Consider the following 26,978-nt stretch of genomic DNA (forward strand, 5'->3'; position numbering starts at 1 on the left):
TTTACTAGTACAAATTTTCCACTATGTATTTAAACAAGTTCAGTGGCCAAAATATGCAGAGAAATTTATATAATTAGTTAAAACACAAGTGACTGATCAAACTCAGTTGTAACTCAAACTTCAACCTCAGTATATTACATAACTTAACTGAACTGAACTGAGCAAATGGTTTTAGGTTTAGTAGTGTTAAGGGGATAAAATGAACAATAATATTGCCAAACAGTAACATGTGGAGAAATTTTAATACATTGATTACCAAGACAAAAATCCAAGCTAAGGTATAAGAGTCACCGCAACAAGGCAGCACCAACTCACACGGCTCTTTTACATAACTAAACACTGAATGCATGCAACTAAGCATAAGCATTCTTTTCAGCTGCCAAGTACCCTCTCACTCACCATATCCTTTTTGTTTCTTCTGTCGTTCTTACTGATAAGGTTAATCTCCTTGAAATTCACATCAAACAGCTCCAATTTAGTGACTGGCTCTGTGATCAACACTGCCAAAAGAAAAGAGAATCTCCCTGCCATAATGTTTTTCCCCATAGTCACCTCCATCCAAAAGGTTATATGGTCCTTTCTCTATAAATTTCAGCTCACTAATACAGTAACATACATTATCATCTGTTATTCCAACCTTGCATCCCTTTTAGACTGTACTAGTAATGGCTTCTATCCTCTACTTTTTAGTCCTCTCTCTTTCTTGCTCGTTTCTTTTCTCACTATCTGAGTCCAATTATGTTATGAATCCTGCATACCTGCTTGTTCTACCTACTCAAAAAGATGCTTCCACTGGTCTCCATTGGACCAACCTTCTCAAAAGAACACCTCTAACACAAGTACCAGTCCTAGTGGACCTCAACGGAAACCAGGTGTGGCTCAACTGTGAGCAACATTACTCATCCAAAACCTACGAAGCACCCTTCTGTCACTCTGCACAGTGCTTCAGAGCCAACACAAACCAATGCCTCAGTTGCCCAGCAGCATCAAGGCCAGGGTGCCACAAAAACACATGTGGTCTCATGTCCACCAACCCTGTCACCCAACAAAACGGTTTGGGTGAACTAGGCCAAGATGTACTCGCAATCCACATCTCTCTAGGAACCCAACTTGGTGAACTGTTCACAGTCCCTCAGTTCCTCTTTTCTTGTGCACCTTCTTTCCTTCTCCAAAAGGGTCTTCCAAGAAACATCGAAGGAGTAGCTGGCTTAGGACATGCACCTATTTCTCTTCCAAACCAACTTGCTTCTCACTTTGGCCTGCAACGCCAATTCACCACCTGCCTCTCTCGCTACTCTTCATCTTCCAAGGGTGCTATCATCTTTGGAGATGCACCAAACAATTTGCGTGAGTTTCACGGCCACGCTATTTTCCATGATTTGGCTTACACGCCGTTAACCATCACCCCACAAGGAGAGTACAATGTGAGAGTCAACTCCATAAGAATCAACCAGTACAGCGTGACCCCAGTGAGCAAGATATCATCAACCACAGTAGGACATTCTGGAGGAACCATGATTAGCACCTCAACTCCTCACATGGTTCTGCAGCAATCTCTTTATATGTCTTTCGTTCAAGTGTTTGCTCAGCAGCTTCCAAAGCAAGCTCAAGTGAAAGCTGTGGCACCATTTGAGCTGTGTTTTCACTCCAAAAACATCAGTGAATATCCTAGCGTGGAGCTTGTGATGGAGAAGCCTAATGGTCCTGTTTGGAGAATTTCTGGAGAGGATTTGACTGTGCAGACACAACCCGGGGTGTCATGTTTGGCTGTTGTGAATGGTGGAATGCAACCTAGCGCTGAAATCACCATAGGAGCACGGCAATTGGAAGAGAATCTGGTGGTGTTCGACCTTGCAAAATCAAGGGTTGGCTTTAGCACTTCCCCACTGAGCTCGCTTGGGGTGAAATGTGGGGATCTCTTCAACTTTGTTAATGCCTGAGAGACTAGAAAGTTTAAGTTTTTACATATGCTTATTTTTACAAGGAAATAAGCACTAATAAAGTAAACTCAGAATAAAAACTCTTGTTTGTTCTCTCAGGAACTGATGTTGTTGTTTTTACCTGTTTTGTTTGCCGATTAATCAGATACAGTGATTTCGTAATCATTTTTATATTCATTTGGCATACATTAAAAAGATAAAATAATAATAAAAAATAAATTTTTGTATTTTAAAAAACAGTAAAAAAATAAATAATATTAAATAAATATAAAAATTTTGTGTATATCAAAATATCGTCTTAAAAAAAAGAAATCACTTCATGGTATTAGAAAAGAATTAAAAGATTATAGATTATACTATTTACGAAAATACGTTTCAGAATATATAATTTATAATTATTTTTTAAATATTTTGAAACCATCACAGCAAGACTTATTATTATGGAATAATTTTTTTTATAGTCTAACTTCTATTGTTGTGTAATTTAGACTTAAAAAAGTCAATTAAGAACATTAAAATGACCTTAATGGAGTTAGGGTCTCAATTAGTTCTAAGAGAATGCTGATGTGGAACTTTTATTGACGTGGCACTGTATAATTGGTGGCAAAAGATTTGTGTGCGTGGTTCGGAGGAGTGAGTGCGTGTTTGATCCAATGCCAAAACACCGAAAAATAAACGCTCCAAAACGTTTCCTTGTCTGCTCAGAACAGTCAACTAGTCCTCTCTCTCTCTCTCTCTCTCTCTCTCTCTCTCTCTCTCTCTCTCTCTCAGTCTTTTGATCAAACACACAGAGCGCAGTCGAAGAGGAAGAAACAAAGAAACCTTGAAAATGCATTCGTTCGGGTACAGAGCCAACGCGTTACTAACCTTTGCCATAACAATTCTTGCTCTTATGTGCGCCATGGCCTCTCTATCCGACAACTTCAACACCCCCACTCCCTCTGCGCAAGTCCAGGTCCCTCTCTATCTCTCTCTCTGAGTGTGTCTCTATAATTTCACTTTTGTGGATCTGCAATTCGCCAATTCTTTTATCCCCTTTTTTGCTTTCCTGGATGCAGGTACTCAATATCAACTGGTTTCAGAAACAGCCCAACGGCAATGACGAGGTAAGTCATTTTCTTTTCCTAATCAAAACAACATCCTGGCTGGTGGCTAGGTCTGTTGGGTTTCTTCGTTCCCACTTTCTTCTCTGGAATGTCTTTCAGATTTAGGATCGTGTTTAAAGTTGCAATTTTTTTTTGGTTTTCATTTATTCTATGGATTGCGATGTGACTGAAAAATTGCTCATTCGTTTTAAAAGTTATACTTAGGGTGATTACTGATTTCTATTTGACCCACAAGTAAAAAAACCATTGAGATCTTTGCACTTCGCCTTCTTTCAAAATTAAACTCATAATTGTCCAGTAGATGATATTTATTTCTGTTTTATCTTTCCGCGGTTGCGAACTCGGTATTAATATTGATGCTTAGACAGTTTATTCTGCAATTTCAGTTTATGGTTGTCGTCGCGGTAACAAACAACCAAAATATATAATGACTGCTAAAACATGGCATACAGGATACTTTTTATTTGTAGATTGTTTGTTATGTCACATAGGAAAGAAAGAGTTTGAACAATCAAACACAGATGAAATGAAAGTAGTAAATTAATTCCACGAATCTAAGGTGCCTAGTATTTATATATGAGCAAAACTGAGCACTTGAAGCTGTGACCGTACTTGCGAAATAGAGATAGAGGCAAATTAAATCTTACGCTTGACTTTTTAAAAATATGAAGTCTGTGTTTCATTTTTCTTGTTCTTTTTTAGCATGAATAGTTGCTTTTCCTCTATCCGATCGATTCACAATGAGTTTTGAAGTTTACCAATTTGCTTTTTAGTAGAGATTTTTATGTTATAAGATGATGAAGTATTAGGGTAAAGTTTGAGTTTGGTCATTTTTAGCGGGTCAAGCTCAAATTGATTACAAATAGCTCAATTATTTAAAGTTTCTATTGTTCCAAATCCCAAGACTATCAACCATACACGAACCATAATTTTACATATCAATCTGGGATTGTTTAAAGCTTTTAAGGTATATTGTGCTATTTAGACTAGCCTGGCATGGTAAAACTTATAACTGTATTGTGCTTTTTTCCTAGAAGAAGATCTAGTTTTACCAAATTCATGTTTCGTGCTCATGCCCTGTATGCTGCATATGTAATATTATGACGTTGGATGCCATAGTTTGTCAAAAAAAAAAAAACAGCTTTTGTAATAATTTTCTCTGTCATTTAAAGGTCATTATTCATTATTCAATCTGAAGTGGAGGCGTTTTTATTCCTGCAGGTCAGCATGACACTGAATATATCCGCAGATTTACAGTCCCTTTTCACTTGGAACACAAAACAGGTTTCTATCTTTAATTTGAAATTTTCATTATAATTAATTTTTGCCTTTCTCCCTTTGACTCTGAAAATTATGGATGATCTTCGTATGACAGTGAAGAATGAATTAAATTGCTTTTGGGGAAAAAGTGACTATTTCGTGAAATAAGCTAAAACAAATGTGTTTGTTTGCTCTTTGATATCTTCCAACATATCTTGTTTCATGTCGCGGAATATTAATTTATATTCTTTCCCATTGCTTTTTCTTTTTGTCTGTTCAAGCTGCTTAATGACACACCTATGAGATCCTTATTTCCAATCAATTATTCTAGATAAACTGTGTCAAGGCTACAAATTTCGGTGCTGTCCAGTGATTTAGTTCTGTTATTTTTGTATGGTTGCAGGTTTTTGTTTTTCTAGCTGCTGAGTATGAAACACCGAAGCATTCCTTGAATCAGGTTTGAATTGTTTGGTTTGTTTGAATCTACATCTGAAATATAATCATTTAAATTGTAAGTTTGCTAGCTTGTATTTATAAAAGAAAGAATAAAAGCAAGCCATGGTAACTGGTGCATTAAAGGATCTTGAATTTTTATTAGTGAGGCGGTGGCTTCAGAATTTATTTATACAAATCACATCACTCTGATAGCTGCGGCTTTGCATATTATGCTGCATCTCTGCCATCTTTGGTATGTGTTGTGTCATGTATGTTGCATAGGTTCTTGAAATGCCATTTTGCAGATATCTCTATGGGTTGGTGTCATTCACTCTAAAGACCAGGGGAAGTTTTGGATTCATACATAACATGACTATTCTGTTTTACTGATATATGTTTTCTAGTCAGAGTTTTTTAATACTATTCATATCACCCAGATAGCCGTGGCTTTGCATATTATGGTGCATCTCTGCCATCCTTGTGTCGTGCATGCATGTTACTAAGGTTCTTAATTTGCCATTTTACAGATATCCCTATGGGATGGTATCATTCCCTCTAAAGAGCATGCGAAGTTTTGGATTCACACATCAAATAAGTACCGATTCATTGACCAGGTATGCAACTCTAGAATGATGTTTTTCACTGCTATGATTTGCTTCCGGTTTCTTTAGGACTTAACTTTTCTATTATTTCATATGTCCAGGGAAGCAATTTGCGTGGCAAAGAATATAACCTTACCATGCATTGGCATGTTATGCCAAAGACTGGCAAAATGTCTGCAGATAAAATAGTCATGTCGGGTTACCGATTGCCTGCGGAGTATAGATGATGCCTCGTCATATTATTTTTTTTTGTTGTAACGTTAAACCCTTTTTTATGACGGATATAGAAGGTTAGTTCAAAGAACTAGAATGAGGAAGGGAATTTGTGCTTTGGAAAGTGAAATCAATTGCGCTTGAATGAACACTGAAACATCCCAAGTTTGCTTTCTGGATTGGTCTGAACCATTTTCATTTCTCCAAGAAAAAAAAAATACTATGCTACAATGAACCCTTTAGCTGTTGAAACCACTTAGACATTGCACACCGGGGAAAAGAGTGAAATTCTTCCCATCAAAAATTGGCAATCCTTCCAAAACTGGTTTACAATATTCGAAAGAAATTTTCTAATTATTATTTAAATGTTTTATTGATTTTTTTCTTTGAAAGAATTTATTAAGAAACCTATAATTTTAAAGAATGTTACGAATTATTTTATTTATAATGAATGTTAAAATGGTATTATTTTTAGCTTTTAATATTATTAAATTATGATGTGAACATGTTTATAAATAATTGAATAATTGATATAGATTGAACGGGTGGAGCAGTACCTAATTTCGGATATTGAGTAGAGTATTATTATTGACAGTGGTGTTATGGTTAAACGAAGAAACGCGGAGCACAGGGTGGGTCCCATGGAGTGGCGAGGGTGATGACTGAGATGGCGGAGGCGCCGAGAAAGAAGACACTGCAGGAATGGCGCTGCCATGGTTGAGATTGAAACCAAAACCAAAACCTTCACTTTCAATAATCCTAACCACAACTCTCATTCTTCTCGTATTCTTCTTCTTCTCAATAAACCCTCCTTCTCCCATTTCCACACCACGGAGGTCACTCCTCCTCGCTCCCTCACCGTGTGCTGCCAAATCCAATGGAATCCTCAAATACCAATGTTTCTTCCCACAACACACCGCTCTCTCCATTCCCATCCTCTCCCTATTCCTCCTCCTCCACTTCTACATCCTCATCACCACCGCCCAGGACCACTTCTCCCTCGTCACCACCAAACTCGCCTCCCACCTCGCCCTCTCCCCCAGCATGGCCGCCGTCACGCTTCTCTCCCTCGGCAACGGTGCTCCCGACGTCTTCTCCTCACTCGCAGCCCTCTGCGCCGGCCAGTACCGCACTGGCTTCGGCGCTATACTCTCTGCCGGCACCTTCGTCTCCGACCTCGTCGTGGGCTTCGTCGCCATCTACGCCGCGCCCTTCTCCGTTGATCCCGCGCCTTTCGTTAGGGATGTTCTCTTCTACCTCACCGCTGCAATGTTCCTCTTCTACGTATACCTTAGCGCGGAGATTTTCCTTTGGCAGGCCGTCGGCTTCGTTGCCTTCTACTTGTTCTTCGTAGGGTTTGTCTTCTACATGGATTTGGGGATGGCAGATCGCGTCAAAAGAGTTCCGCGTATCTCGAGGGACAGTTGGCATCGGATCCTGACGCTGTGGTTTCTAGATCAGTCGAGGGAGACAAACGCGCTTCTGGAGTGCGTGGAGCGTTTCGATTGGTACGTTGTTGTTGTTACTGTAGTGGTTTCAATTTCGCGTATGTACGCACATGGGTATATGATCTTTCCGTCCTAGCAAGGCAGTTGAAATTGAACTACTTTATTACTTTTAAGGTTCCTTTCTAGTTTTTGTCTTTGATGTAGTAAACACTTCTGCATCTGTAATATGCTGCGACTAAATTTGTTGCATCGTTAAAATACTCACTTTTAGCATATTGCCTGCCATTTTTCAATGTTTTCATGTATCAGTTTTAGTAATGTGATATGTTTCTCAAGTTAGAGGTAGAATAGTATGTCTGAATTTGGAAGGAAACGAGATACGATTAGAATCATGTGTTTGAGGTTTTTTCAATAGAATATAGGGAAAGTTTTAGATATATGTAGACAAAACATATTGATCATTCATAAATTTGCTAAGTGGGTGGTATTTCTGACAGAGAGTGATGTGATTCTGTCTTAAAATCAATGATTCACCACAATATAGTCAATCATTCTTCTTGAGTACAAAGTTTAGGGAGTTTTATGCATTGCTGGATATGTTTCTAATTCTAGTTCTTTACGATATTGCTTAATCACTCTTCTTGAGGCAGTCCTGACTTTTCATCCCTTGCCCTATGCACTCAGATTTCTAAAACATGGGAGCTTCCTGTGGAAGCCGTCCTCAGATTGACGATCCCTCAACCAGCACCAGCACCAGCACAATGGAGCAGATTTTATGCATCAGCCAATATTGCACTTTGTCCACTGGCCCTCTTGTACGCCTGCAACTCGTTCATGCCATTTAATCACTCCATAGTTTTCCTCCTCCCCAACACTCACTTTCCCCTCTGGTCAGTAGTTTTCATGACAAGTTTCTCTCTTGCATTTCTTCATTTTATAATCGAAAAGGAACCCCCAAAAACAGAGCATCTGCCCGTGGTTGTCATGGCATTTATGATGAGCGTGTTCTGGATATCTACTACAGCTGGAGAGCTGGTGAACTGCCTGGAAGCTATAGGCACACATCTCAAACTGCCGCCAGCACTCCTGGGTCTTACCGTACTGGCATGGGGAAATTCAGTAGGTGATCTTGTGGCCGATGTTGCAGTTGCTAAAGCCGGTCATCCGGCGATGGCGATGGCGGGATGTTTCGCCGGACCAATGTTCAACATGCTTGTTGGCCTTGGAAGTGCATTAGTCATACAGACGGCCAATATATATCCTAGAGCTTATCAGCTTAATTTCCACGTTGGTATAGTGATGGCATTTGTATTCCTGCTTTTAAGCCTTATGGGGTCTCTCTTAGTGATCACTTGGTGCAGATTCAGAGTGCCTAGGTTTTGGGGATTCTGTCTAGTAGGCATCTATGCTGCTTTTACGGCAGCAAGTTTAGGAATATCTATGTTCTCGGGGTGATTATTTTTAGGTAAATCTATGATTTATATTCATACTCAAACTCAACCATAAGCTAAATCCTCATAGATGGCATTATTGAAAGAAGTATTCAGCACGTATATATATGTTTATGACGGGTTTCCTTTTAGGTTTCTCCATTTGGTTTAGGTAGGATAAAAAAATTAGTTGGGTCCTGGTCATTGGAATTTTTGAACATTGTTATATCGTCCTAAACAGGCTAGATCATTGTAATTACAGGTATCTGTTACTGGTTCTGCTTACTGACATTTTGTTTACAACTGATATTTTCTTTTTTTTTAAGTTTTGTGAAACCGAAGGGAGATTAATGGATAGTTTTATTGAATGTACTTGTAATCGGTAATAAAATTAATGTTTTGACATCTCTTTAGTTTGGAATTATTCTGTTGTAATAGAAGTAAAACATAATTAAAAATAATAATTAAAATTATCTTATTTTCACCTATTTTCTACTATTTTTCATTTCATCCAAATAATCTTAAATGTTTAGAATTTCTCAATTAATGACACACCCTTTTCTCTGAAATATAATATACTACTATTAACTATGAAAAAACACACGTATGCATTTTGTATAAATGCATTTGAATGTATCAAAATTTAAATATTGAAAAGATAATTTTATTTTTTTAAAATAAGCTTATGTTAAGTGTTATTATAAATTTTTATATCTCTGAACACTTTTTCAAATTCATCAAAATTCATCATTATTTAAAATTTTGTTAAAATAAAATTTTTAATTTAAATTTCATAATGTTTTCTTTCACTGGTTCTTTTCTTAATGTATAGGCACTACTAAATATCTAGTTATATGAAAATAAGACAATTCTTTGATTACAAAAATATAAATTACTTTTAATTTAATAATTACCATCTTATAGTCTTTACAAAGTTAATTTTTTTGGCATGATTTTGGAAACTTTATTTTATGTCTTTATACAGCCTATTAAAATTTTAAAAATTGTAACAAATTGAATAATATTAGTTAATTTCTTTTAACAATTATAAATGAAAAAAAAGAATTTTTTATATGACCCGCATGACGGGCAAATAAGTTGGAAGATGTAAATTTATGCAAGTTTGAGAAGAAGAATGTGGTTGGGATTGGGGAATATGAAAAGGGTAAATTAGTCATGTAAGAAAATTGAAAACACTCCGCAACAATATAAGAGTTAGGTGACACAATGTTAGTCAACATCGATTTTTTGCACTTAGTTCTCAACATGGATAATAAGTAACAACTCTTGATACACAGTTACAAATGTCCATGTGATTTTGTTCATGATTCTGCGTTTGTTTAGGTCTAGTGTATCGTGGTCTTCGTGATTTTGTCTATAGGTTGTTATATTTTTTGGAGATATTTTGTATTGGACATCCATAAATGGCAGCTCTGCTGTTGACTGGGTATTGGAAGGCTTGGTTTATAAGAAGAAATAACATTATAAATATTAAAAACATTCCTTTTTATAAATTTTCATAAAGCACACAGAAATAATTAATTTGAAAATTACATTACATAATAGAAAGATGTAAATTGTAAATTTAATATTCATAAAAACACACAGAAATAATGAATTTTTATTTTATTTTTCATTATTATTTTCCGTGAAAAAAAATTAAACTAAACAACGGTTTGGTATAAGTAGCACCCACGCCATCTACTAGGAGACCTTTAGGCTTTTGATTCCACAACTATTCTCTGCTATTCCCCCGTTCAATCAATCAAACCCTAACACGCTTCTCACAGGTTTTGTTATCATCATCCAAATCCATTAACTCATTTATTTACATTTTTTTTTACTAAACTTAATTTGTTTCTTAGCATTGCAATCAATCATACTTAATACTAAGGATTTTGCAATGCAAAAACAATTAGGGAGAACCACAAAGTGGAAATGAAGCGATTTTTTTTTCTTTTTCGTATTTTACACTTTTTGGCTTTTGATTTTTGCTATGTTCAGGTTTTGTAGTAGTGTGTGGTGTATGGCCTACAGTGATGTGGTGAATTTGTTGTTTGCCCTTGCGGTTTGGTGTACTGCTTACATTACTGTTGCAGTTCTCGCTTCCTTTCGAGCAGTCAATTACTTCTGTACTTTCTGAAACCTCCTTGCTGTTTCATAAGGTTACCATGGGTTATGCATTGCTTGTGATAGGTCCTGCTGGTAGTGGCAAGGTAATTCTATTGCTTTCACAGAATTTTCTGAGTTAAATCACATACCAAGGTTTTAAATTTGCTATTTAACAAAACTGCAATTATCTGTGTGTCCTGCTTTTTGTGCAATCAGTCTACCTATTGCTCGAGTTGGCACCACAACAACCCCTAATATTACAAGGCCATGGTCAGATTGTTCTAGAGCATAGTTGGGGATGATAAACCAAAATTCCGTTCTTTCTCTGTTAGCAAAATGCAAAAGTATAAGTGAATTGAAAAAACTGCATGGTTTAATAGTCACAACCCCAACTATTAAGTGCATAGTCCCCTTGAGCAAGCTTATTGACTTCTGTGTAGATTCAGAATTTGGGGACATCAATTATGCAAACTTGGTATTTCGCCAAATTGATACCCCTAGCGTTTACATTTGGAACTCTATGATACGAGGCTTTGTTAACCGTCACAATCCAAGAATGTCTATGCTTGTGTATAGACAAATGATAGAAGATGGGTATTCCCCCAATCACTTTACTTTCCCATTTGCACTCAAAGCATGTTGTCTAATTGCCGATCAAGATTGTGGAAAATGCATTCATAGCTGCATAGTGAAATCCGGGTTTGAAGATAATGCCTATGTTGCTACTGGATTACTCCAAATGTATGCGTCATGTGCAGATATGAAGTCAGGACTGCAAGTGTTTGATAATATTCCCAAGTCGAATGTGGTTGCTTGGACTTGTTTGATTGCTGGGTTTGTGAACAATAATCAACCATATGAAGCTTTGAAGGTGCTTGAAGACATGAGCCATTGGGGTGTCGAGCCTAATGAAATAACTATGGTGAATGCTTTGGTTGCCTGTGCTCTTAGCAGAGACGTTGACAGTGGACGTCGGATCCACCAGTGCATTCGTAAGGCTGGTTATGATCCCTTTGTGTCCACACCGAATAGTAATATCATTCTTGCAACTGCAATTCTTGATATGTATGCCAAATGTGGTTGCTTGAAGATAGCAAGAGAACTGTTCAACAAAATGCCCAAGAGAAACATTGTAGCTTGGAACAGTATGATCAATGCCTACAATCAGTATGAGAGGCATCAGGAGGCGATAGATCTCTTTTTTGATATGTGGACTAGTGGCATTTATCCTGATAAGGCTACTTTTCTAAGTGTTTTGAGTGTTTGTGCCCATCTGTGTGCTCTAGCATTGGGACAAGCTGTTCACGCTTATCTATTAAAAACTAACATTATTGCAACAGACATTGCCCTTGATACTGCTCTTCTTGACATGTATGCCAAGACTGGTGAGTTAGGAGGTGCACGGAAGATTTTTAGCAGTTTGCAGCAAAAGGATGTGGTGATCTGGACTAGCATGATCAATGGTTTAGCCATGCATGGTCGTGGAAATGAAGCATTGAGTATGTTTCAAATAATGCAAAAGGATAGTTCTCTAGTTCCTGATCACATCACCTACCTAGGAGTTTTATTTGCATGTAGTCATGTTGGACTCGTTAAAGAGGCTCAAAAACATTTTAGACAAATGACAGAAATGTACGGTATAGTGCCAGAAAGAGAGCATTATGTGTGCATGGTTGATCTTTTGAGTCGGGCTGGTCATTTCATAGAAGCAGAAAGATTAGTGGGGACAATGCCCGTAAAAGTAAATACTGCCATATGGGGTGCTCTTTTAAATGGCTGTCAGATTCATGAAAACTTGTCTGTTGCTAATCAAGTGAAACCACGACTAACAGGGCGGGAACCTGGTCAAAGTGGGGTTCATGTTCTTCTATCTAATATATATGCAACGGCTGGCATGTGGGAGGAGGTAAATGTGACTAGAAAAATTATGAAGCATAGAAGGATCACAAAGACAATTGGTCACAGTTCGCTTGAAATTATATAAGTTTGTATAATTTGTACAAGTGTATGAAACATATCAAATAGATGTGATTCAGAATCCATAGTGGTAAAATTTTGTACAGTAACTGCCATTTTTTGTATTGTCACTCTTCCATAATACTGCCACACATGATTTGTTTCCTGTTTATAGACTTTTTTCTTGATTCCCTTTATATTCAAGCACTCAAAAACTTTTGATTGCCCTGGTATTCACGCTCTCTTCTCTATCTTTCTTGTTTATTTTTATTTTTTTTGTTTTAGTAGCGGAAGTTTGATGTTTGAAGTTTTTGGAGGATATTGTGATTATGAGGTGGTGATAATATTGTTATAATTACAAAATGCAATAACATATATGGAAGGCCAGAAATAAGAAGGGTTGGTATAATGAACTACTTTAATTTTGTTCTTTTAGAACAGAACGGTAGTAGGGCCAGTTTTTGTAATGTTGAAGTCTATTTTTCGGTTGTTTATCATGATTTTTGGTTGGCTTGACAAGTTGTTATAAATCAGCTTTACCTTGTAATATGTTTTGCAGGTCAGATAGAACTTTATTCACACGTTCCAATGCTTAAGAATTTTGTGGAACATCTGAAACGGAAAAATTTTAGTGTTTGTGCTGTTTACTTACTTGATTCTCAGGTTTGTGGTAGATTTCTGAAAGCATATTTTCTTTTAAACTTTTGGATTTCTCGTATTTCTTTAGGCTTCCAGCTGTTGTTTATATGCACTATCGTGTTTGTTGACAGATGATTTTAAATTGTTTCCAGTTCATGACAGATGTGACCAAATTTATTAGTGGATGCATGGCATGCCTTTCTGCAATGGTTCAACTTGAACTACCTCATGTTAATATCCTCTAAAAAATGGACCTTGTGACTAACAAGAAAGATCTTGATGAGTAATCACTGTCACTAAATTGTCTTTCCCAAATTTGTTGATATTTTCGTTCATTCAAGTTTTAATATACATTTGCTCTGAGTTTTTGGGATCCAGAGCCCACCCTTTTACTGTCTGAATTGAATCAACGGATGGGTCCTCTATGCAAAGCTGAATAATATTGGTAGGTCATCTATGCTTTTATGGAAGTTATGCCATTTTCCTCCTTTCCCAATAATATTATAAGTTAATATAATGTGTACATGTTGGTTTTCAATGTTAAACCGTTTATTAATGTCTGGGTTATATACCATGTCATGTTATATTTTCACAACTTGACAGCAATTTACACTTCCATCATATGCGTGCCGGGTTTGTGTAGAATGTAGGACTACTACCCAGGAACATAGAACATAGATAGCTATATTATTAGAATTGATATAGACTGAGGTATAGTGGATTTTTGTAGACAACAATTTCTAAATCTAAATAAGCAATTGAGTTTATCATTATTTCTTTTTTGTAAAAGTAATACTTGGGTGATGTTAAGCAACCATGAATTGTCATTGAATTTCTGGGCAAGATTATTGGGCTGATGTTCCTCTTTTAAATATCATATTTTGTCTGAGTGCAACCATACTCATGAGGTTCAGATAGGCCACCTGTTTTATCATTTAAATGCATTTTATTTCCAAATATGAGACCAGTCTATTAAACTAACCCAATCTTGCTATGTTTCTAGTCACTGTACACTTATTAATCATCTCTTCAAAATAAATAAATATATATATATATATATATATATATATATATATATATATATATATATATATATATATATATATATATATATATATATATATATATATATATATATATATATATATATATATATATATATATATATATATGAAATTTGCGTTTCCTTTGGGATCAATCTTCAAAAATAATTAAGGGAATTGGTTCTGCTTAACCCATTCCCATATATCTTCATGGGACAATCAGTCCCTATTGAACTGTCACAGAACTTTGTTTTTATTCTATTACTTTTTTTAACGATTTCCTCTTTCTGAACAGGTTAATAACTATAGCATGGTGAGTTTTATACCACTAGACTTGAGGAAGGAAAAAAGGTATTCTCTCTTTTCCTTGCATATCCTAGCGACGGTTCATTTCTTGAATACTCTTATATTTATATAGTTGGCATATAGCGGAAATAATTGTGTGCCTGTGCATCATAGACTGGTGTTGGGTATCTACCATGGGTGTGATGCTGAAATACTAAATTTTTATGGTAGGAACTGGAATAGGTGTAAATTATTTCTATGGTAAAAAGAAAAAAAGATAGAATAAACATAAATTAAACTATTATAGTTGAAGATAGCACCATGGTCCAACTGGAATTGGCCAAGACGGCCCTGGTTTACACCTGTTTTCCTAGGCACTGGTCCGTGGAGGGAATGCTAGTTGTTATTCAGAGAGAAAGTATACATATAGATATGTTATAAAGAGAAGATCTAGATTAATTGTCTCAGCTTCTTATGTTTTTGTTGTTTTTTCTTCTTTTCTCATTCAATACAAGTCACAGTTTTATTAGATTAGAACTGATTCCTATCAGATGAACCCAAATTATGGCTCTTGTAGCTTGAGCTTCCATAGCTGTTGGATGACTGTGAATTGGCAAATCGTTGCAGGCTTTTAGATAAATGAACTTTGATTTGATTTTGTATTAGATCTTTCCTCTGTAATGGTTGAAACGAATAGAACATATCGTTTGAATAATGTTAGTTGGGGGAAGAATAAGTCTCATCGCTTAAGAAAGCTTGTCTTCATGAGATATATGAAGTATGTTGTACTCTGGAATTAACATGCTAACTTGGAATTGTGTTGTGTTCCTTGAATTCAAACTTATTTTCCCCATTTTCAACTGTTTTTTTAAGAAAAACACATTTTTATAAATTTAATTACGTTTTTTTTAGTATGTAAAGTCTGATTCGTTTTCCTCCAAAAAATTCATTATATTAAAATTGATTAAAACAATAAATTTAATTTGGAACAATATAACTTGTTGGCATTACTAATAATGTTCACGGACTTAAATAACTATAGTAATATTGTGGTAAAATAATATTTTGTCAAACTAGAGGAATCACTCTTCCTTATTTTCCTTATAGTCCATGCTAGTCTCACCATTCTTTTTCCATTTGTTACCTATTTTTGTTTGCTTCTTCTATCTAACCTATTTTTGTTTTTGTTGGATTCTTTTGTCTAACCTATTTTTGTTTTATACTTTTTGTTGGATTCTTCTATCTAATCTATTTTTGTTTTATGCTTTTTTCTGGATTCTTCTATCTGCAGTATATAATATGTACTGGGCCAAATTGACAACTGCATCCAGTATGGGGAAGATGCAGATGTGAAGGTTAAGGATTTTGATACCGAGGAAGATAACGATTTTAATCTCATACTTGAGCACTTTGTTATCTTCACTTATGTTTTAAGTTAATAAACAAATATCAATTTTAAAAATACTAAAAAAACATCTATTGGATGTAATCGAGTTTTAGTTAATGTCTAAAATCTTTTGTTAAAGCTAAAACACATTCATCATGTATTTTTGTTTAATATACAAGCTTTATAATTTGTATGCATTAGTGTCATTGGACATATTTCATCATAAACGATATAATTATTTGTAGATATATAAAACCAAACTTTTAGGAAACATTAATTTTATAAAATTTTTGTAGATATGCATAGCCAATTTATTTTACTTTTTTTAATAAATCTTTTTATCATTTTTTCTTATTTTGCCACTAGGAATATTACACATTCCATTTGAAAAATAAAAATAAAAATACTTTTTCTTAAGTTAAAATATCAATTAAAAATGTATAAAGAACTAACCTAAAACAAAATATTTGTATATTAAAACAAAGCATTTATAACAAGATATATAAAAATTAGAGAAATTGCATAACAGATAAGGAAAAAGCCAAAAAAAAAATATTAGAAGTCTTTGTTTAGTGGGTTAAATATGTTTTTAGTCTCTAAACTATTGGTCATTTCTGGTTTTCGTCCCTCTTTCAAAGTAAGGTACAATTTGGTCCTCATTCTTTTCGAAACGTTCGTTTTAGTCCTCGGAATTTTGGTTTTAGTCCTCATTTGTTGTTAAATGAGGACCAAATTTTTAAACAGTCTTTAGTTTTCGAGGACTAAAACGAACGTTTCGAAAAGAATGAGGATCAAATTGTACCTTACTTTGAAACAGGGACGAAAACCAGAAACGGTCAATAGTTTAGGGACTAAAAACATATTTAACCCTTGTTTAGTAAATAAAATCAGTTATATTGTATATAAATATAAATATGAAAGTTAAAGAATAAATATTATTTATATATAATTACTATTACTATTTTGAAATGATATTTTTTCTTAATTTAGAAATTAAACAGATACAACTTAAAATTTTATAATTAAATCCTTTAAACATAACATTAAAGATAAAACATATTTTTAACTCACTCAAATATAAGTCTTGATATAATAATAATGTGAACATCTTGTTCATTAGTTATTTTTAAATTAAATTATAAAAATACTTTTACCTAATTAAGATATTGTATATATACATGTAGATTATGGAGTTTTGTTGCGGTCAATTTTTTTTTATATATTAATTAGAGTATTTAATATTCATCTTATATTATTCCTGAAAAATTGTGATCATTTCTCTTTATTTGCGGTGATATCCATTATATTACTGACATTATTTTTCTAAAATTCCTACTCGTTATTAAATTAAGGTATGTTTAAAAGTTTTTCCTTAACTCCTACCATGTGATTTGAGTCACTATCCCTATATTAACTTTAATGTGATCATTTATAATTACAGTTGATAATTGTAACTTAAATATTTGGACCTTTCGAATTTTTTTCTTTAAATATTATATATAATCTCTGGATATCAAATTAAATATATTTAATCTGATATCAAATTTAGGTTGTATCAACACTTGAATATTTATCGATATTTTACCATCAAATTGAAATTTTCATAATTGAAAGCTCTTAATGTTGAGGTGTTGAGACTTGAATACTCGATCTAATTTGGTAAAATGATCAAACACAACAATTTTTTATAACTATTCATTCTTATGAGAAAGCACATTGGATCAAATGCTCTCAACAATAATAATAATAATGAAATCATTTCTCTCATGTTATTTCAACAACATAAACACGTGTCATTTTTAGATGATACCTCTCTATCTAGATATACAAACATTAAAATAAAAATAAAATATATTTTAATTCTAGTTGATTTCTAATTAACAATGCATTTAATAATGTGTTTTAAGAAACATTATATCCTTCCTTTCAATATTGTCACTCAACACAAAAAAAAGAATAAATATAAATGATTTCGTTATCCAGAAACTTATAATTTTAAAGAATGTTCTTTGTGTATGATTGAATCCTAAATCTAAATATTACGAATTATTTGATTTCTAATGAATGTTAAAATGACATTATTTTTTAGCTTTTAATATTATTAAATTATGACATAAACATGTTTATATATAATTGAATTATTAATATAGATTGACAGGGGTGTTATTGTTAGAGGAAGAAACGCGGAAAACAGGGTGGGTCCCATCCCAGGAATGGAGTGGCGAGGGTGATGACTAAGATGGCGGAAGCGCCGAGAAAGAAGGCACTGCACGAATGGCGCTGCCATGGTTGAGATTGAAACCAAAACCAAAACCTTCTTCACTCTCAATAATCCTAACCACCACTCTCATTCTTCTCGTATTCTTCTTCTTCTCGATAAACCCTCTTTCTCCCATTTCCACACCACGGAGGTCACTCCTCCTCGCTCCCTCACCGTGTTCCGCCAAATCCGATGGAATCCTCAAATACCAATGTCTCTTCCCACAACACACCGCTCTCTCTATTCCCATCCTCTCCCTATTCCTCCTCCTCCACTTCTACATCCTCATCACCACCGCCCAGGACCACTTCTCCCTCGTCACCACCAAACTCGCCTCCCACCTCGCCCTCTCCCCCAGCATGGCCGCCGTCACGCTTCTCTCCCTCGGCAACGGTGCCCCCGACGTCTTCTCCTCACTCGCAGCCCTCCGCGCCGGTCAGTACCGCACTGGCTTCGGCGCTATACTCTCCGCCGGCACCTTCGTCTCCGCCCTCGTCGTGGGCTTCGTCGCCATCTACGCCGCGCCCTTCTCCGTCGATCCCGCGCCTTTCGTTAGGGATGTTCTCTTCTACCTCACCGCTGCAATGTTCCTCTTCTACGTATACCTTAGCGCCGAGATTTTCCTTTGGCAGGCCGTCGGCTTCGTTGCCTTCTACTTGTTCTTCGTAGGGTTTGTCTTCTACATGGATTTCGGGATGGCGGATCGCGCTCAAAAGAGTTCCGCGGATCTCGAGGGACAGTTGGAATCGGATCCCGACGCTGTAGTTTCGAGATCAGTCGAGGGAGAGAAACGCGCTTCTGGAGTGCGTGGAGCGTTTCGATTGGTACGTTGTTGTTGTTGTTGTTACTGTAGTGGTTTCCACTTCGTGTGCGTAGGTGCATGGGTATATGATCTTTCCGTCCTAGCAAGGCAATTGACACTGAACTACTTTATTTCTTTTAAGATTCCTTTCTAGTTTTTGTCTTTGATGTAGTAAGCACTTTTGCATCTGTAAAATGCTGCGACTAACTTTCTTGCATCGTTAAAATACTCACTTTTAGCATCTTGCTTGCCATTTTTCAATGTTTTCATGTATCAGTTTTAGTAATGTGATATGTTTCTCAAGTTAGAGGTAGAATAGTATGTCTGAATTTGGAAGGAAACGAGATACGATTATAATCATGTGTTTGTTTTTCTTAATAGAATATAGGGAAGGTTTTAGATATATGTAGACAAAACATATTGATCATTCATAAATTTGCTAAGTGGGTGGTATTTCTGAGAGAGTGATATGATTCTATCTTAAAATCAATGATTCACCACAATATAGTCAATCATTGTTCTTGAGTACAAAGATTAGGGAATTTTATGCATTGCTGGATATGTTTCTAATTCTGGTTCTTTACGATATTGCTTAATCACTCTTCTTTTGCAGTCCTGACTTTTCATCCCTTGCCCTATGCACTCAGATTTCAAAAACATGGGAGCTTCCTGTGGAAACTGTCCTCAGATTGACGATCCCTCAACCAGTACCAGCACAATGGAGCAGATTTTATGCATCAGCCAATATTGCACTTTGTCCACTTGCCCTCTTGTACGCCTGCAACTCGTTCATGCCATTTAATCACTCCATAGTTTTCCTCCTCCCCAACACTCACTTTCCCCTCTGGTCAGTTGTTTTCATGGCAAGTTTCTCTCTTGCATTTCTTCATTTTATAATCGAAAAGGAACCCCCCAAAACAGAGCATCTGCCGGTGGTTGTCATGGCATTTGTGATGAGCGTGTTCTGGATATCTACTACAGCTGGAGAGCTGGTGAACTGCCTGGAAGCTATAGGCACACATCTCAAACTGCCCCCAGCACTTCTGGGTCTTACTGTGCTGGCATGGGGAAATTCAGTGGGTGATCTTGTTGCCGATGTTGCAGTTGCTAAAGCCGGTCATCCGGCGATGGCTATGGCCGGATGTTTTGCCGGACCAATGTTCAACATGCTTGTTGGCCTTGGAAGTGCATTAGTCATACAGACGGCCAATGTATATCCTAGAGCTTATGAGCTTAATTTCCACGTTGGTATAGTGATGGCATTTGTATTCCTGCTTTTAAGCCTTATGGGGTCTCTCTTAGTGATCACTTGGTGCAGATTCAGAGTGCCTAGGTTTTGGGGATTCTGTCTGGTAGGCATCTATGCTACTTTTACGGCAGCAAGTTTAGGAATAGCCATGTTCTCAGGGTGATTTTTTTTAGGTAGATCTATGATTTATATTCATACTCAAACTCAACCATAAGCTAAATCCTCATAGATGGCATTATTGAAAGAAGTATTCAGCACGTATATATATGTTTATGATGGGTTTCCTTTTAGGTTTCTCCATTTGGTTTAGGTAGGATAAAAAAATTAGCTGGGTCCTGATAATTGGAATTTTTCAACATAAAATTGTTATACCGTCCCAAGCAGGCTAGATCATTGTAATTACAGCTATCTGTTACTGGTTCTGCTTACTGACATTTTGTTCACAATTGATCTTTTCTTCTTTTTTTTAAAGTTCTGTGATACCGAAGGGGAGATTGATTGTTAGTTTTATTGAATGTACTTGTAATCGGTAATAAAATTAATGTTTTGACATCTCATTAGTTTGGAATTTTTCCATTTCATAAACATGAAGCTATGGTGGAGTAAAATATGAAATGCTTAATTCTACTTGTGTCTGGATGGCAACGGGTCGAGTCGGGCTCGTCGGGCACGAATAGTGTGATACCCGGACCTGACCCGCATGTTAAAAACTATACCCGTACCCATCCCGGTATCCGCCGGATACTCGTATAAAAAAAATCCGGTGGATTTTTTCAAACCCGTGGATACCCGTTAGATACCGGTTTTAATCCAATAATATTTTTAAAAAATAATATTTTATCTATTTATTTTCTTCAAAATGGCAGGTACAAACCTTTTCTTTAGGTTTTTTTTCCATAATAAAAAGATGGACCAAGCCTAAACCCTTCTTTAGGATTTCTTCCTCATGTTTAGAGTAGTCGTCATTCTCCTCCCCGGTGTGTGTGCGGTGCGGTAGAGGAGAAGTTCTTAGCAGTCTCGGGACAACTACTTCTTCCCCCATGAAACAAGCTCGAACAATAACCCTCACACTGCAGGCCGCCAAATTTTTTTCCCTTTGAAAGACGAAACTGAAACAGAACGAATCGCAGATCTAGCGCCTCACCGCCTCCAAACTGCCACTGTCGCGCCTTGTCGCACCATGACAAAGGGAGTTCGCTCCCGATCCAACGAAGAAGAAAGGAAGAATGCCTCCGTGAGTCGCGCCATCATTGGTCCACCGGCTATGCTCTTGTCGCGCCATTGCTCCATCATCGTCGCTGTGAGGTTGTTGCCTCTGCTCAAGACGCATATCATCATCGCCCCCAACATTGGGTCGTCTGCGGTGGAGAGAAAAACATAAACTTCAAGCTTCTGGCTTTAGTGTGATGAAGGAGAAAGAGAAAGGATAGAATGAGCCACTGAGTGTGACCCTTCAAAAGGAAACCCAAGAATTCTCTCTCTCTCTCTCTCTGTGACGATAGTGTGAATGTAGGAGAAAAAAAAAATTGAAATTTAAGGTTTGACGACAGAGAGAGCTTAGAAAATAATTTAAAAAGATAAAATTGAAATTTCATTTTTCAGACGGGTTACGGGTATATGCGGGTACGGATAATATAATATCCGAACCTGATCCGTTAACAAACGAGTATTAAAATACCTGCTACCCGCGGATACCTTTTATCCCTAGGTATTAAATATCTATAGCAGATTTTATCCGCGAGTATGGGTTTTTATGTCATCCTGCTTTTTAGTCTGATCATTCTCCTCCGTCCTCGCTAGATAGAAGACATCTTCCTTACTTTTGTTTGGTGGTGAGAAGGGGGATTACTTTTTTTATGATTGTTGGAAAGAACGAAAAAAATGAAATTAAAATATTAAATTACTATTTTATCCCTATTTCAGCATGCATTGGTTACTTTACTTTGGTAGTAAACACATTAGTGTCATTCATCTTCCTACTCCAGTAAATTCATTCTCACAACCATTCACAACCTAATTTATCTAAATATAAAATATTTCTTAATTTTAGTTTTTAAAGTTTTCCAGAATATTAAAAAATAAGTGAATTTTTAAATATTTGACATGATAATCAAATTTATCATATTTTTAACTCCAAAATTGTTAGGGTTATTTGTTTTAGTGTACGGTTATTCTATTATAATTTTATCTTAACTAAACCCTAAACAACTTTATGATTGGATTTCCATCCAAATTTCTCATCTCACTCATAACATTTTATTTTTCTCTTATTTGATTTTGTTAAGAAGAAAGTTCAAAGCAATGTTTCGAACAATGTGGGTGGTTGATAGGAAGACAAAAATATGTGTCGATGAGTATCAGTAGATAAAATCTGTGTATAGTTAGTGTTCGCATATTACTTGTGGCTACTGACTATTTTAATATCTTTTTATAAACGAGTCGAATACGAGTATTATATTACTTGTATACTATTTGTATACGTGGATATTTGATATTTGTAAAAAATAAAATAAAAATTAATTTATATTTTATTGAGTTAAATTTAATTAAAATTAAAATTAATTTATATTTTATTAAGTTAAATTTAATTAAAATTAAATTTTAATTTGTATTATATTTTTATATATTTTTTATAATTTTATTTTAAAAAATTATAAAATATATTTTTTTTAAATATTTTCACGTCTCCATAAATTTTAAAAAATTCGTAAATATTTTTTAAATTAATATTCATACAAATAACGAACTGATCAACGTCATTGTACCTATCTAACCCGTTACCATGTAGACTCTTGGAAAGGTGGCACCCTAAGCATTGCAAGTGAGGTTGGAATAATTGTTGGCCAATGAAATAAAAGTTGGTGATGGATGATGGGTGTAAAAAGTGAGCACTGAATGAATACAGTGAAAAGTAGGGTTTTGAGAAAAGAAGAAGAGAGAAGTGTTTTGTGCTATATGCCACTCACAATCTAAGGTTTTCTTTATTTTTCTTCTCGTGTGTTTTGGTCTCTTGACCTTTGGGAGTTGAAAAACAGCATCTTTAATCATATCATCACCGAATTATTCAACGGTTCTCTTCCACCCAAACCCTAATCTATTGCCCCAGCAATCATACCACTCCCACAAATTTCACATTAAAAATTACCATCCATCTATTCAATCAATTTCACACTTAAAGAACAACAAATATGGATCAAAAGTTCTTAGCACATGTTAGACCAAGATTTGTTGATTTTTTTTTTTAATTATTGAATGCTGCTATATCTTCTGCTATAGTTACACAAATTAATAAGATAGAAAATACGAATATAAATGCATTTTTAATTAAATCTTCTTGACAAGTAAACCAACTTAACATTTTTTATGAATTTTTAAAATTATCTAGAATTTTATATATATGTTAACTGAAACGAAATCAAAATTTCAACTTAATATATTCTCTCGTGTCCTCTTGTCCTCTTTTTCTTCTCAAAATCGAATCTTAAGACTATATGTAATATGTCTAAGGAATCTCACTGTCCTTCCACTTTTCATTTCTTTTTAAAATTCAAATGTGTATTTTTTGAAAATAATTCAGTTACTTAAAGAAATTAAGGATTGTAGGTACACTTATTTATTACCTGGGATTATATGTCTCAAGCAGGTCAATGTAACCTAATGCTTCCCATTCATCTTAATACATTTTATAAGTAACACTATAATGTGTAATTTAAAGATAAAATACAATTTTTTTAAATAGTTTTTAAAACAAAAATATATTTAACCTATATTTTAAATAATTAATAATAAATAATATTAATTAAATTAAATTAATATTGTGACATCCCAAAATATATAGCAATGTATATACGTAGAATGCATCGATTATAATAATAGAAAGCAGTTAAGGGTACACAATAGATGGAATTAAGGAGTACAATTATCCAAGTCTGGCTGGAAAACTTTAAAACTTAAGTACAAGTTCATAATTCTCCAAAATACAAGACTAATGAAATTTTAAAGGGGCCTAAAAAGTTTCTCGAAATGACGGATCATGATAAAATGAAGTCTAGAAGTCTTTCAAAATGAAAAGCTATTTAACATAAGAGCTGGTAGAAATCCTAAGCACTAGGTGCTGGGTCTTCCTCAACTTCCAAAGCTTGCTCCAAAGGTACATCATCACCTACTGCTCACATCCAAAGGATTGGATGATCATCGCAAGGGGGAAAGCAAACACATGCAACACATACAAATGCAAGGGTGAGCTAGGTCTCAAACAATCATACAATTCATTTTCAACCAATCTAGCATTTACCAGAATATCCATACACATAAGTCATCATAAACATAAGCATTTATTTCATAAAACTCATCAAGACAAGCATCCTATCGTGTTAAGACTCTAGACACGTCCGGACATAGAATATATGTAGAGCTGGGGCGGGTTGTGCACTTGTGATGGCCTCTACTGCTTTGCAAAGCCATTGCCGAGGGGTTCCACCCGACCATACACAAGGCTAATCCGTTACCGCGGAATAGACCTCCAGTGATAGCGTCTACCCTAGGACCTCCCACTACTCCCACCACACGCGTCAATCCTCTCTAAGTGAGAATGAAAGACCGTTGGAGTGTTAGGGATAACCCCCCATATGGAAGCCTCTTACATTCATTCAATACACTAACTGATCCCACCGAGGGATCTAAATTTCCGATTCAATCCGACCATTTTAAATCTCATAATATTCCTTTTGGATCAACAATGTACATCATAAACCACTTATAACCATACACTTTCAACCAATCTGAATCACATGAAGATGCATTCATAAATTGTAACCGAAATATTTAAATAGCATCACTTACTGGAATAAGAGAAAACATAACAGAAAATATCACCACTGGACGAACACTATATGGACGAGCGCCAAAAGCCCTTGGATGGACACTGTTTGGACGAACGTCCTAACCCATTGGACGGACACTATTTGAACGAACGCTGTTACTCTTAGTCGAGCACTATTGGGACGAGCGCTGTTAATGCAAGCGTTCCATGGACGAACGCTGTGAGATCAAACACTAGGCCGAACGTCACCAATATGGACGCTCGCTGCTACCTATGGACGCTCGCTACTAATTCAACCCCTGACCGAACGCTAATTAAACCTTCAACTGACCGAACGCTACTAAACCTTCAACTGACCGAACGCTACTAAACCTTCAACTGACCGAACGCTACTAAACCAGCGGATGAACGAACGCTACTAACCAACACCTGAACGATCGTTCCTAAACCATAACTTGAGCGATCGTTACTTAAACCAATGACCGAACGCCATTAATATCATCCCCTAAAACCGAACGCTCTCCAGACAAGGACAAACGCTAATTGCCTAAACCAAAGCATGATTATGACCGAACGCTACTCAGCACATGGCATGACCGAGCGTTCAACTCCGACATGGACGAACGCTCAGTTTGCGCACTCTGCAGAATTTAATTCTGCAGAATTCTCAGAATCCTGCAGACTGTATCAGAATCTCCCTTGACCATTTCTAACCACTTTTCTCAACTTCTTAGACTCTTAATTCTCGTTTTAGGCTTAATTAAACTTATCCAAATGATTCTAAACATTTCCACTACCATTTTTAAGTGATTAAAGTTCACTCTCAGCCCCAAAACAGTAACTTCAACAACTTAGGGACCCAAAACCCAATCTTACCACTTTGCACCTATCTTGACCAATTTAGTGACTCAAACAAGTCACAATACAGTGAGTGAAACTGTCCCCACAGTCCAAAAACATGATCAACCTCATTTGCTCAAAATCACTACCTCACTTCCTCTAAAATGACCAAAAAGTGACCCTAAGACACTTGATTTTCCTTCCTATCAACACCACAACAAATTTTCCACACCAAAGCAGTTCCAACATACATAATTCATCACTCAAAATCATCCTAAACAGTTCATATCCATCAATCACCAAATTCACATAACACTCACACTTCCATACATGCATTTCAAGTTAGCAAAATCAAAATTATGCTTCCAACAACATACCAATTTGAAAATCATCATGCATTCACGTCATCCAACTAAATCGAAAAAGAAGAACTAGCTCCCCTTACCTTAAGTGTAGACAACCAAGCTCAAGTAGGAACCCTAGACCACTTGCTTGCACTTTCAAAATGTTAGAATCACCTATAAATCATCAATTGATGATAGAAAACGAATCTTAGCACCACATAGAAGCTAGATTATGGAAGAAAACGAAATGGGTTGCATGCAACAAGTTCAATCACATGCTTACAACCCTAGGGCACGTGAGAAAGGGGTTTTCTTACCGGTTCAGATTAGAGAAAATTGATCGACTAAGAGCAACACCCGCTACTTTGTGATCGTTGGGGCAGCACCTAATCGAGAATTTAATGGTTCAGTGTGAAGAATGGAAAGGGAGAAGATATAGGAGGAGGAGAGAGCTTGCAGGAAGAGGAATGGTTTCTCAGACAAGAGAAATGAGTTAAAAATCAATGTTTCAAAACTAATGTAATTTTATTTTAAAGTACTCAACCTCTCATCTTTTGCCACTTGTCATCCCCTTTTTGCTGACTCAAATCCAAGTCCTTACAAATATGATAATAATTAATAATAATAAAATTAAATGAAATATAATAATTGTGAGATCCTGTCAATTTTAATAATTAGAAAAAATATACAAATATTTTTAAATATTTTAAGTAAAAGATAAGATAATTTGCTAGTTATAATTTAAATGATTTATTTTATTTTAAAAAATCTAAAAAATAAGATTTGGTGAATAATTATTCAATTA

At 35.6% G+C, this 26,978-nt stretch overlaps 4 protein-coding genes and 1 pseudogene across 11 annotated transcripts; all 5 read left to right on the top strand.

Moving 5' to 3' along the window:
- The first annotated feature begins 605 nt into the window (after nucleotides 1-605).
- Nucleotides 606-2,038, top strand: LOC124836011 (basic 7S globulin-like). Its single transcript, XM_047311066.2, has one exon. The coding sequence runs from the start codon at nucleotides 666-668 to the stop codon at nucleotides 1,938-1,940; it is 1,275 nt and encodes a 424-aa protein (XP_047167022.1). The 5' UTR covers nucleotides 606-665; the 3' UTR covers nucleotides 1,941-2,038.
- Nucleotides 2,039-2,638: 600 nt separating this feature from the next.
- On the top strand, nucleotides 2,639-5,731 carry LOC124836017 (signal peptidase complex subunit 3B). The gene is made up of 6 exons (XM_047311071.2): nucleotides 2,639-2,895; nucleotides 2,999-3,046; nucleotides 4,268-4,330; nucleotides 4,710-4,763; nucleotides 5,269-5,355; nucleotides 5,445-5,731. Exons 1-6 carry the CDS (start codon nucleotides 2,770-2,772, stop codon nucleotides 5,568-5,570), a joined length of 504 nt encoding a protein of 167 aa, XP_047167027.1. The 5' UTR covers nucleotides 2,639-2,769; the 3' UTR covers nucleotides 5,571-5,731.
- A 143-nt stretch (nucleotides 5,732-5,874) lies between these two features.
- Nucleotides 5,875-8,839, top strand: LOC124836013 (cation/calcium exchanger 5-like; annotated as a pseudogene). Its single transcript, XR_015786862.1, has 2 exons — nucleotides 5,875-7,064; nucleotides 7,689-8,839. The product of XR_015786862.1 is annotated as a cation/calcium exchanger 5-like (transcript).
- Nucleotides 8,840-10,095: 1,256 nt separating this feature from the next.
- Nucleotides 10,096-16,049, top strand: MEF19 (mitochondrial editing factor 19). 7 transcript variants are annotated; one of them, XR_015779884.1, is made up of 7 exons: nucleotides 10,096-10,224; nucleotides 10,439-10,650; nucleotides 10,763-12,593; nucleotides 13,062-13,165; nucleotides 13,273-13,586; nucleotides 14,480-14,535; nucleotides 15,761-16,049. XR_015779884.1 is itself a non-coding variant. In XM_088091980.1 (3 exons), the coding sequence occupies exon 3, from the start codon at nucleotides 10,845-10,847 to the stop codon at nucleotides 12,528-12,530; it is 1,686 nt and encodes a 561-aa protein (XP_087948106.1). In that variant the 5' UTR covers nucleotides 10,096-10,224; nucleotides 10,439-10,650; nucleotides 10,763-10,844; the 3' UTR covers nucleotides 12,531-12,674. The 7 variants fall into 7 exon arrangements, 1 of the variants encoding a protein (XP_087948106.1); XR_015779883.1 differs by having other exon boundaries at nucleotides 13,294-13,586; XR_015779886.1 differs by having other exon boundaries at nucleotides 10,763-12,452.
- Nucleotides 16,050-18,002: 1,953 nt separating this feature from the next.
- LOC124836010 (cation/calcium exchanger 5-like) lies at nucleotides 18,003-20,719 on the top strand. Its single transcript, XM_047311065.2, has 2 exons — nucleotides 18,003-18,940; nucleotides 19,566-20,719. The coding sequence occupies exons 1-2, from the start codon at nucleotides 18,131-18,133 to the stop codon at nucleotides 20,328-20,330; spliced, it is 1,575 nt and encodes a 524-aa protein (XP_047167021.1). The 5' UTR covers nucleotides 18,003-18,130; the 3' UTR covers nucleotides 20,331-20,719.
- The last annotated feature ends 6,259 nt before the right edge of the window (nucleotides 20,720-26,978 follow it).

This window comes from Vigna umbellata, chromosome 5 (genome assembly GCF_029865625.1).
Source record: "Vigna umbellata cultivar VRB3 chromosome 5, Vumbellata_1.0, whole genome shotgun sequence".
Lineage (NCBI taxonomy): Eukaryota > Viridiplantae > Streptophyta > Magnoliopsida > Fabales > Fabaceae > Vigna > Vigna umbellata.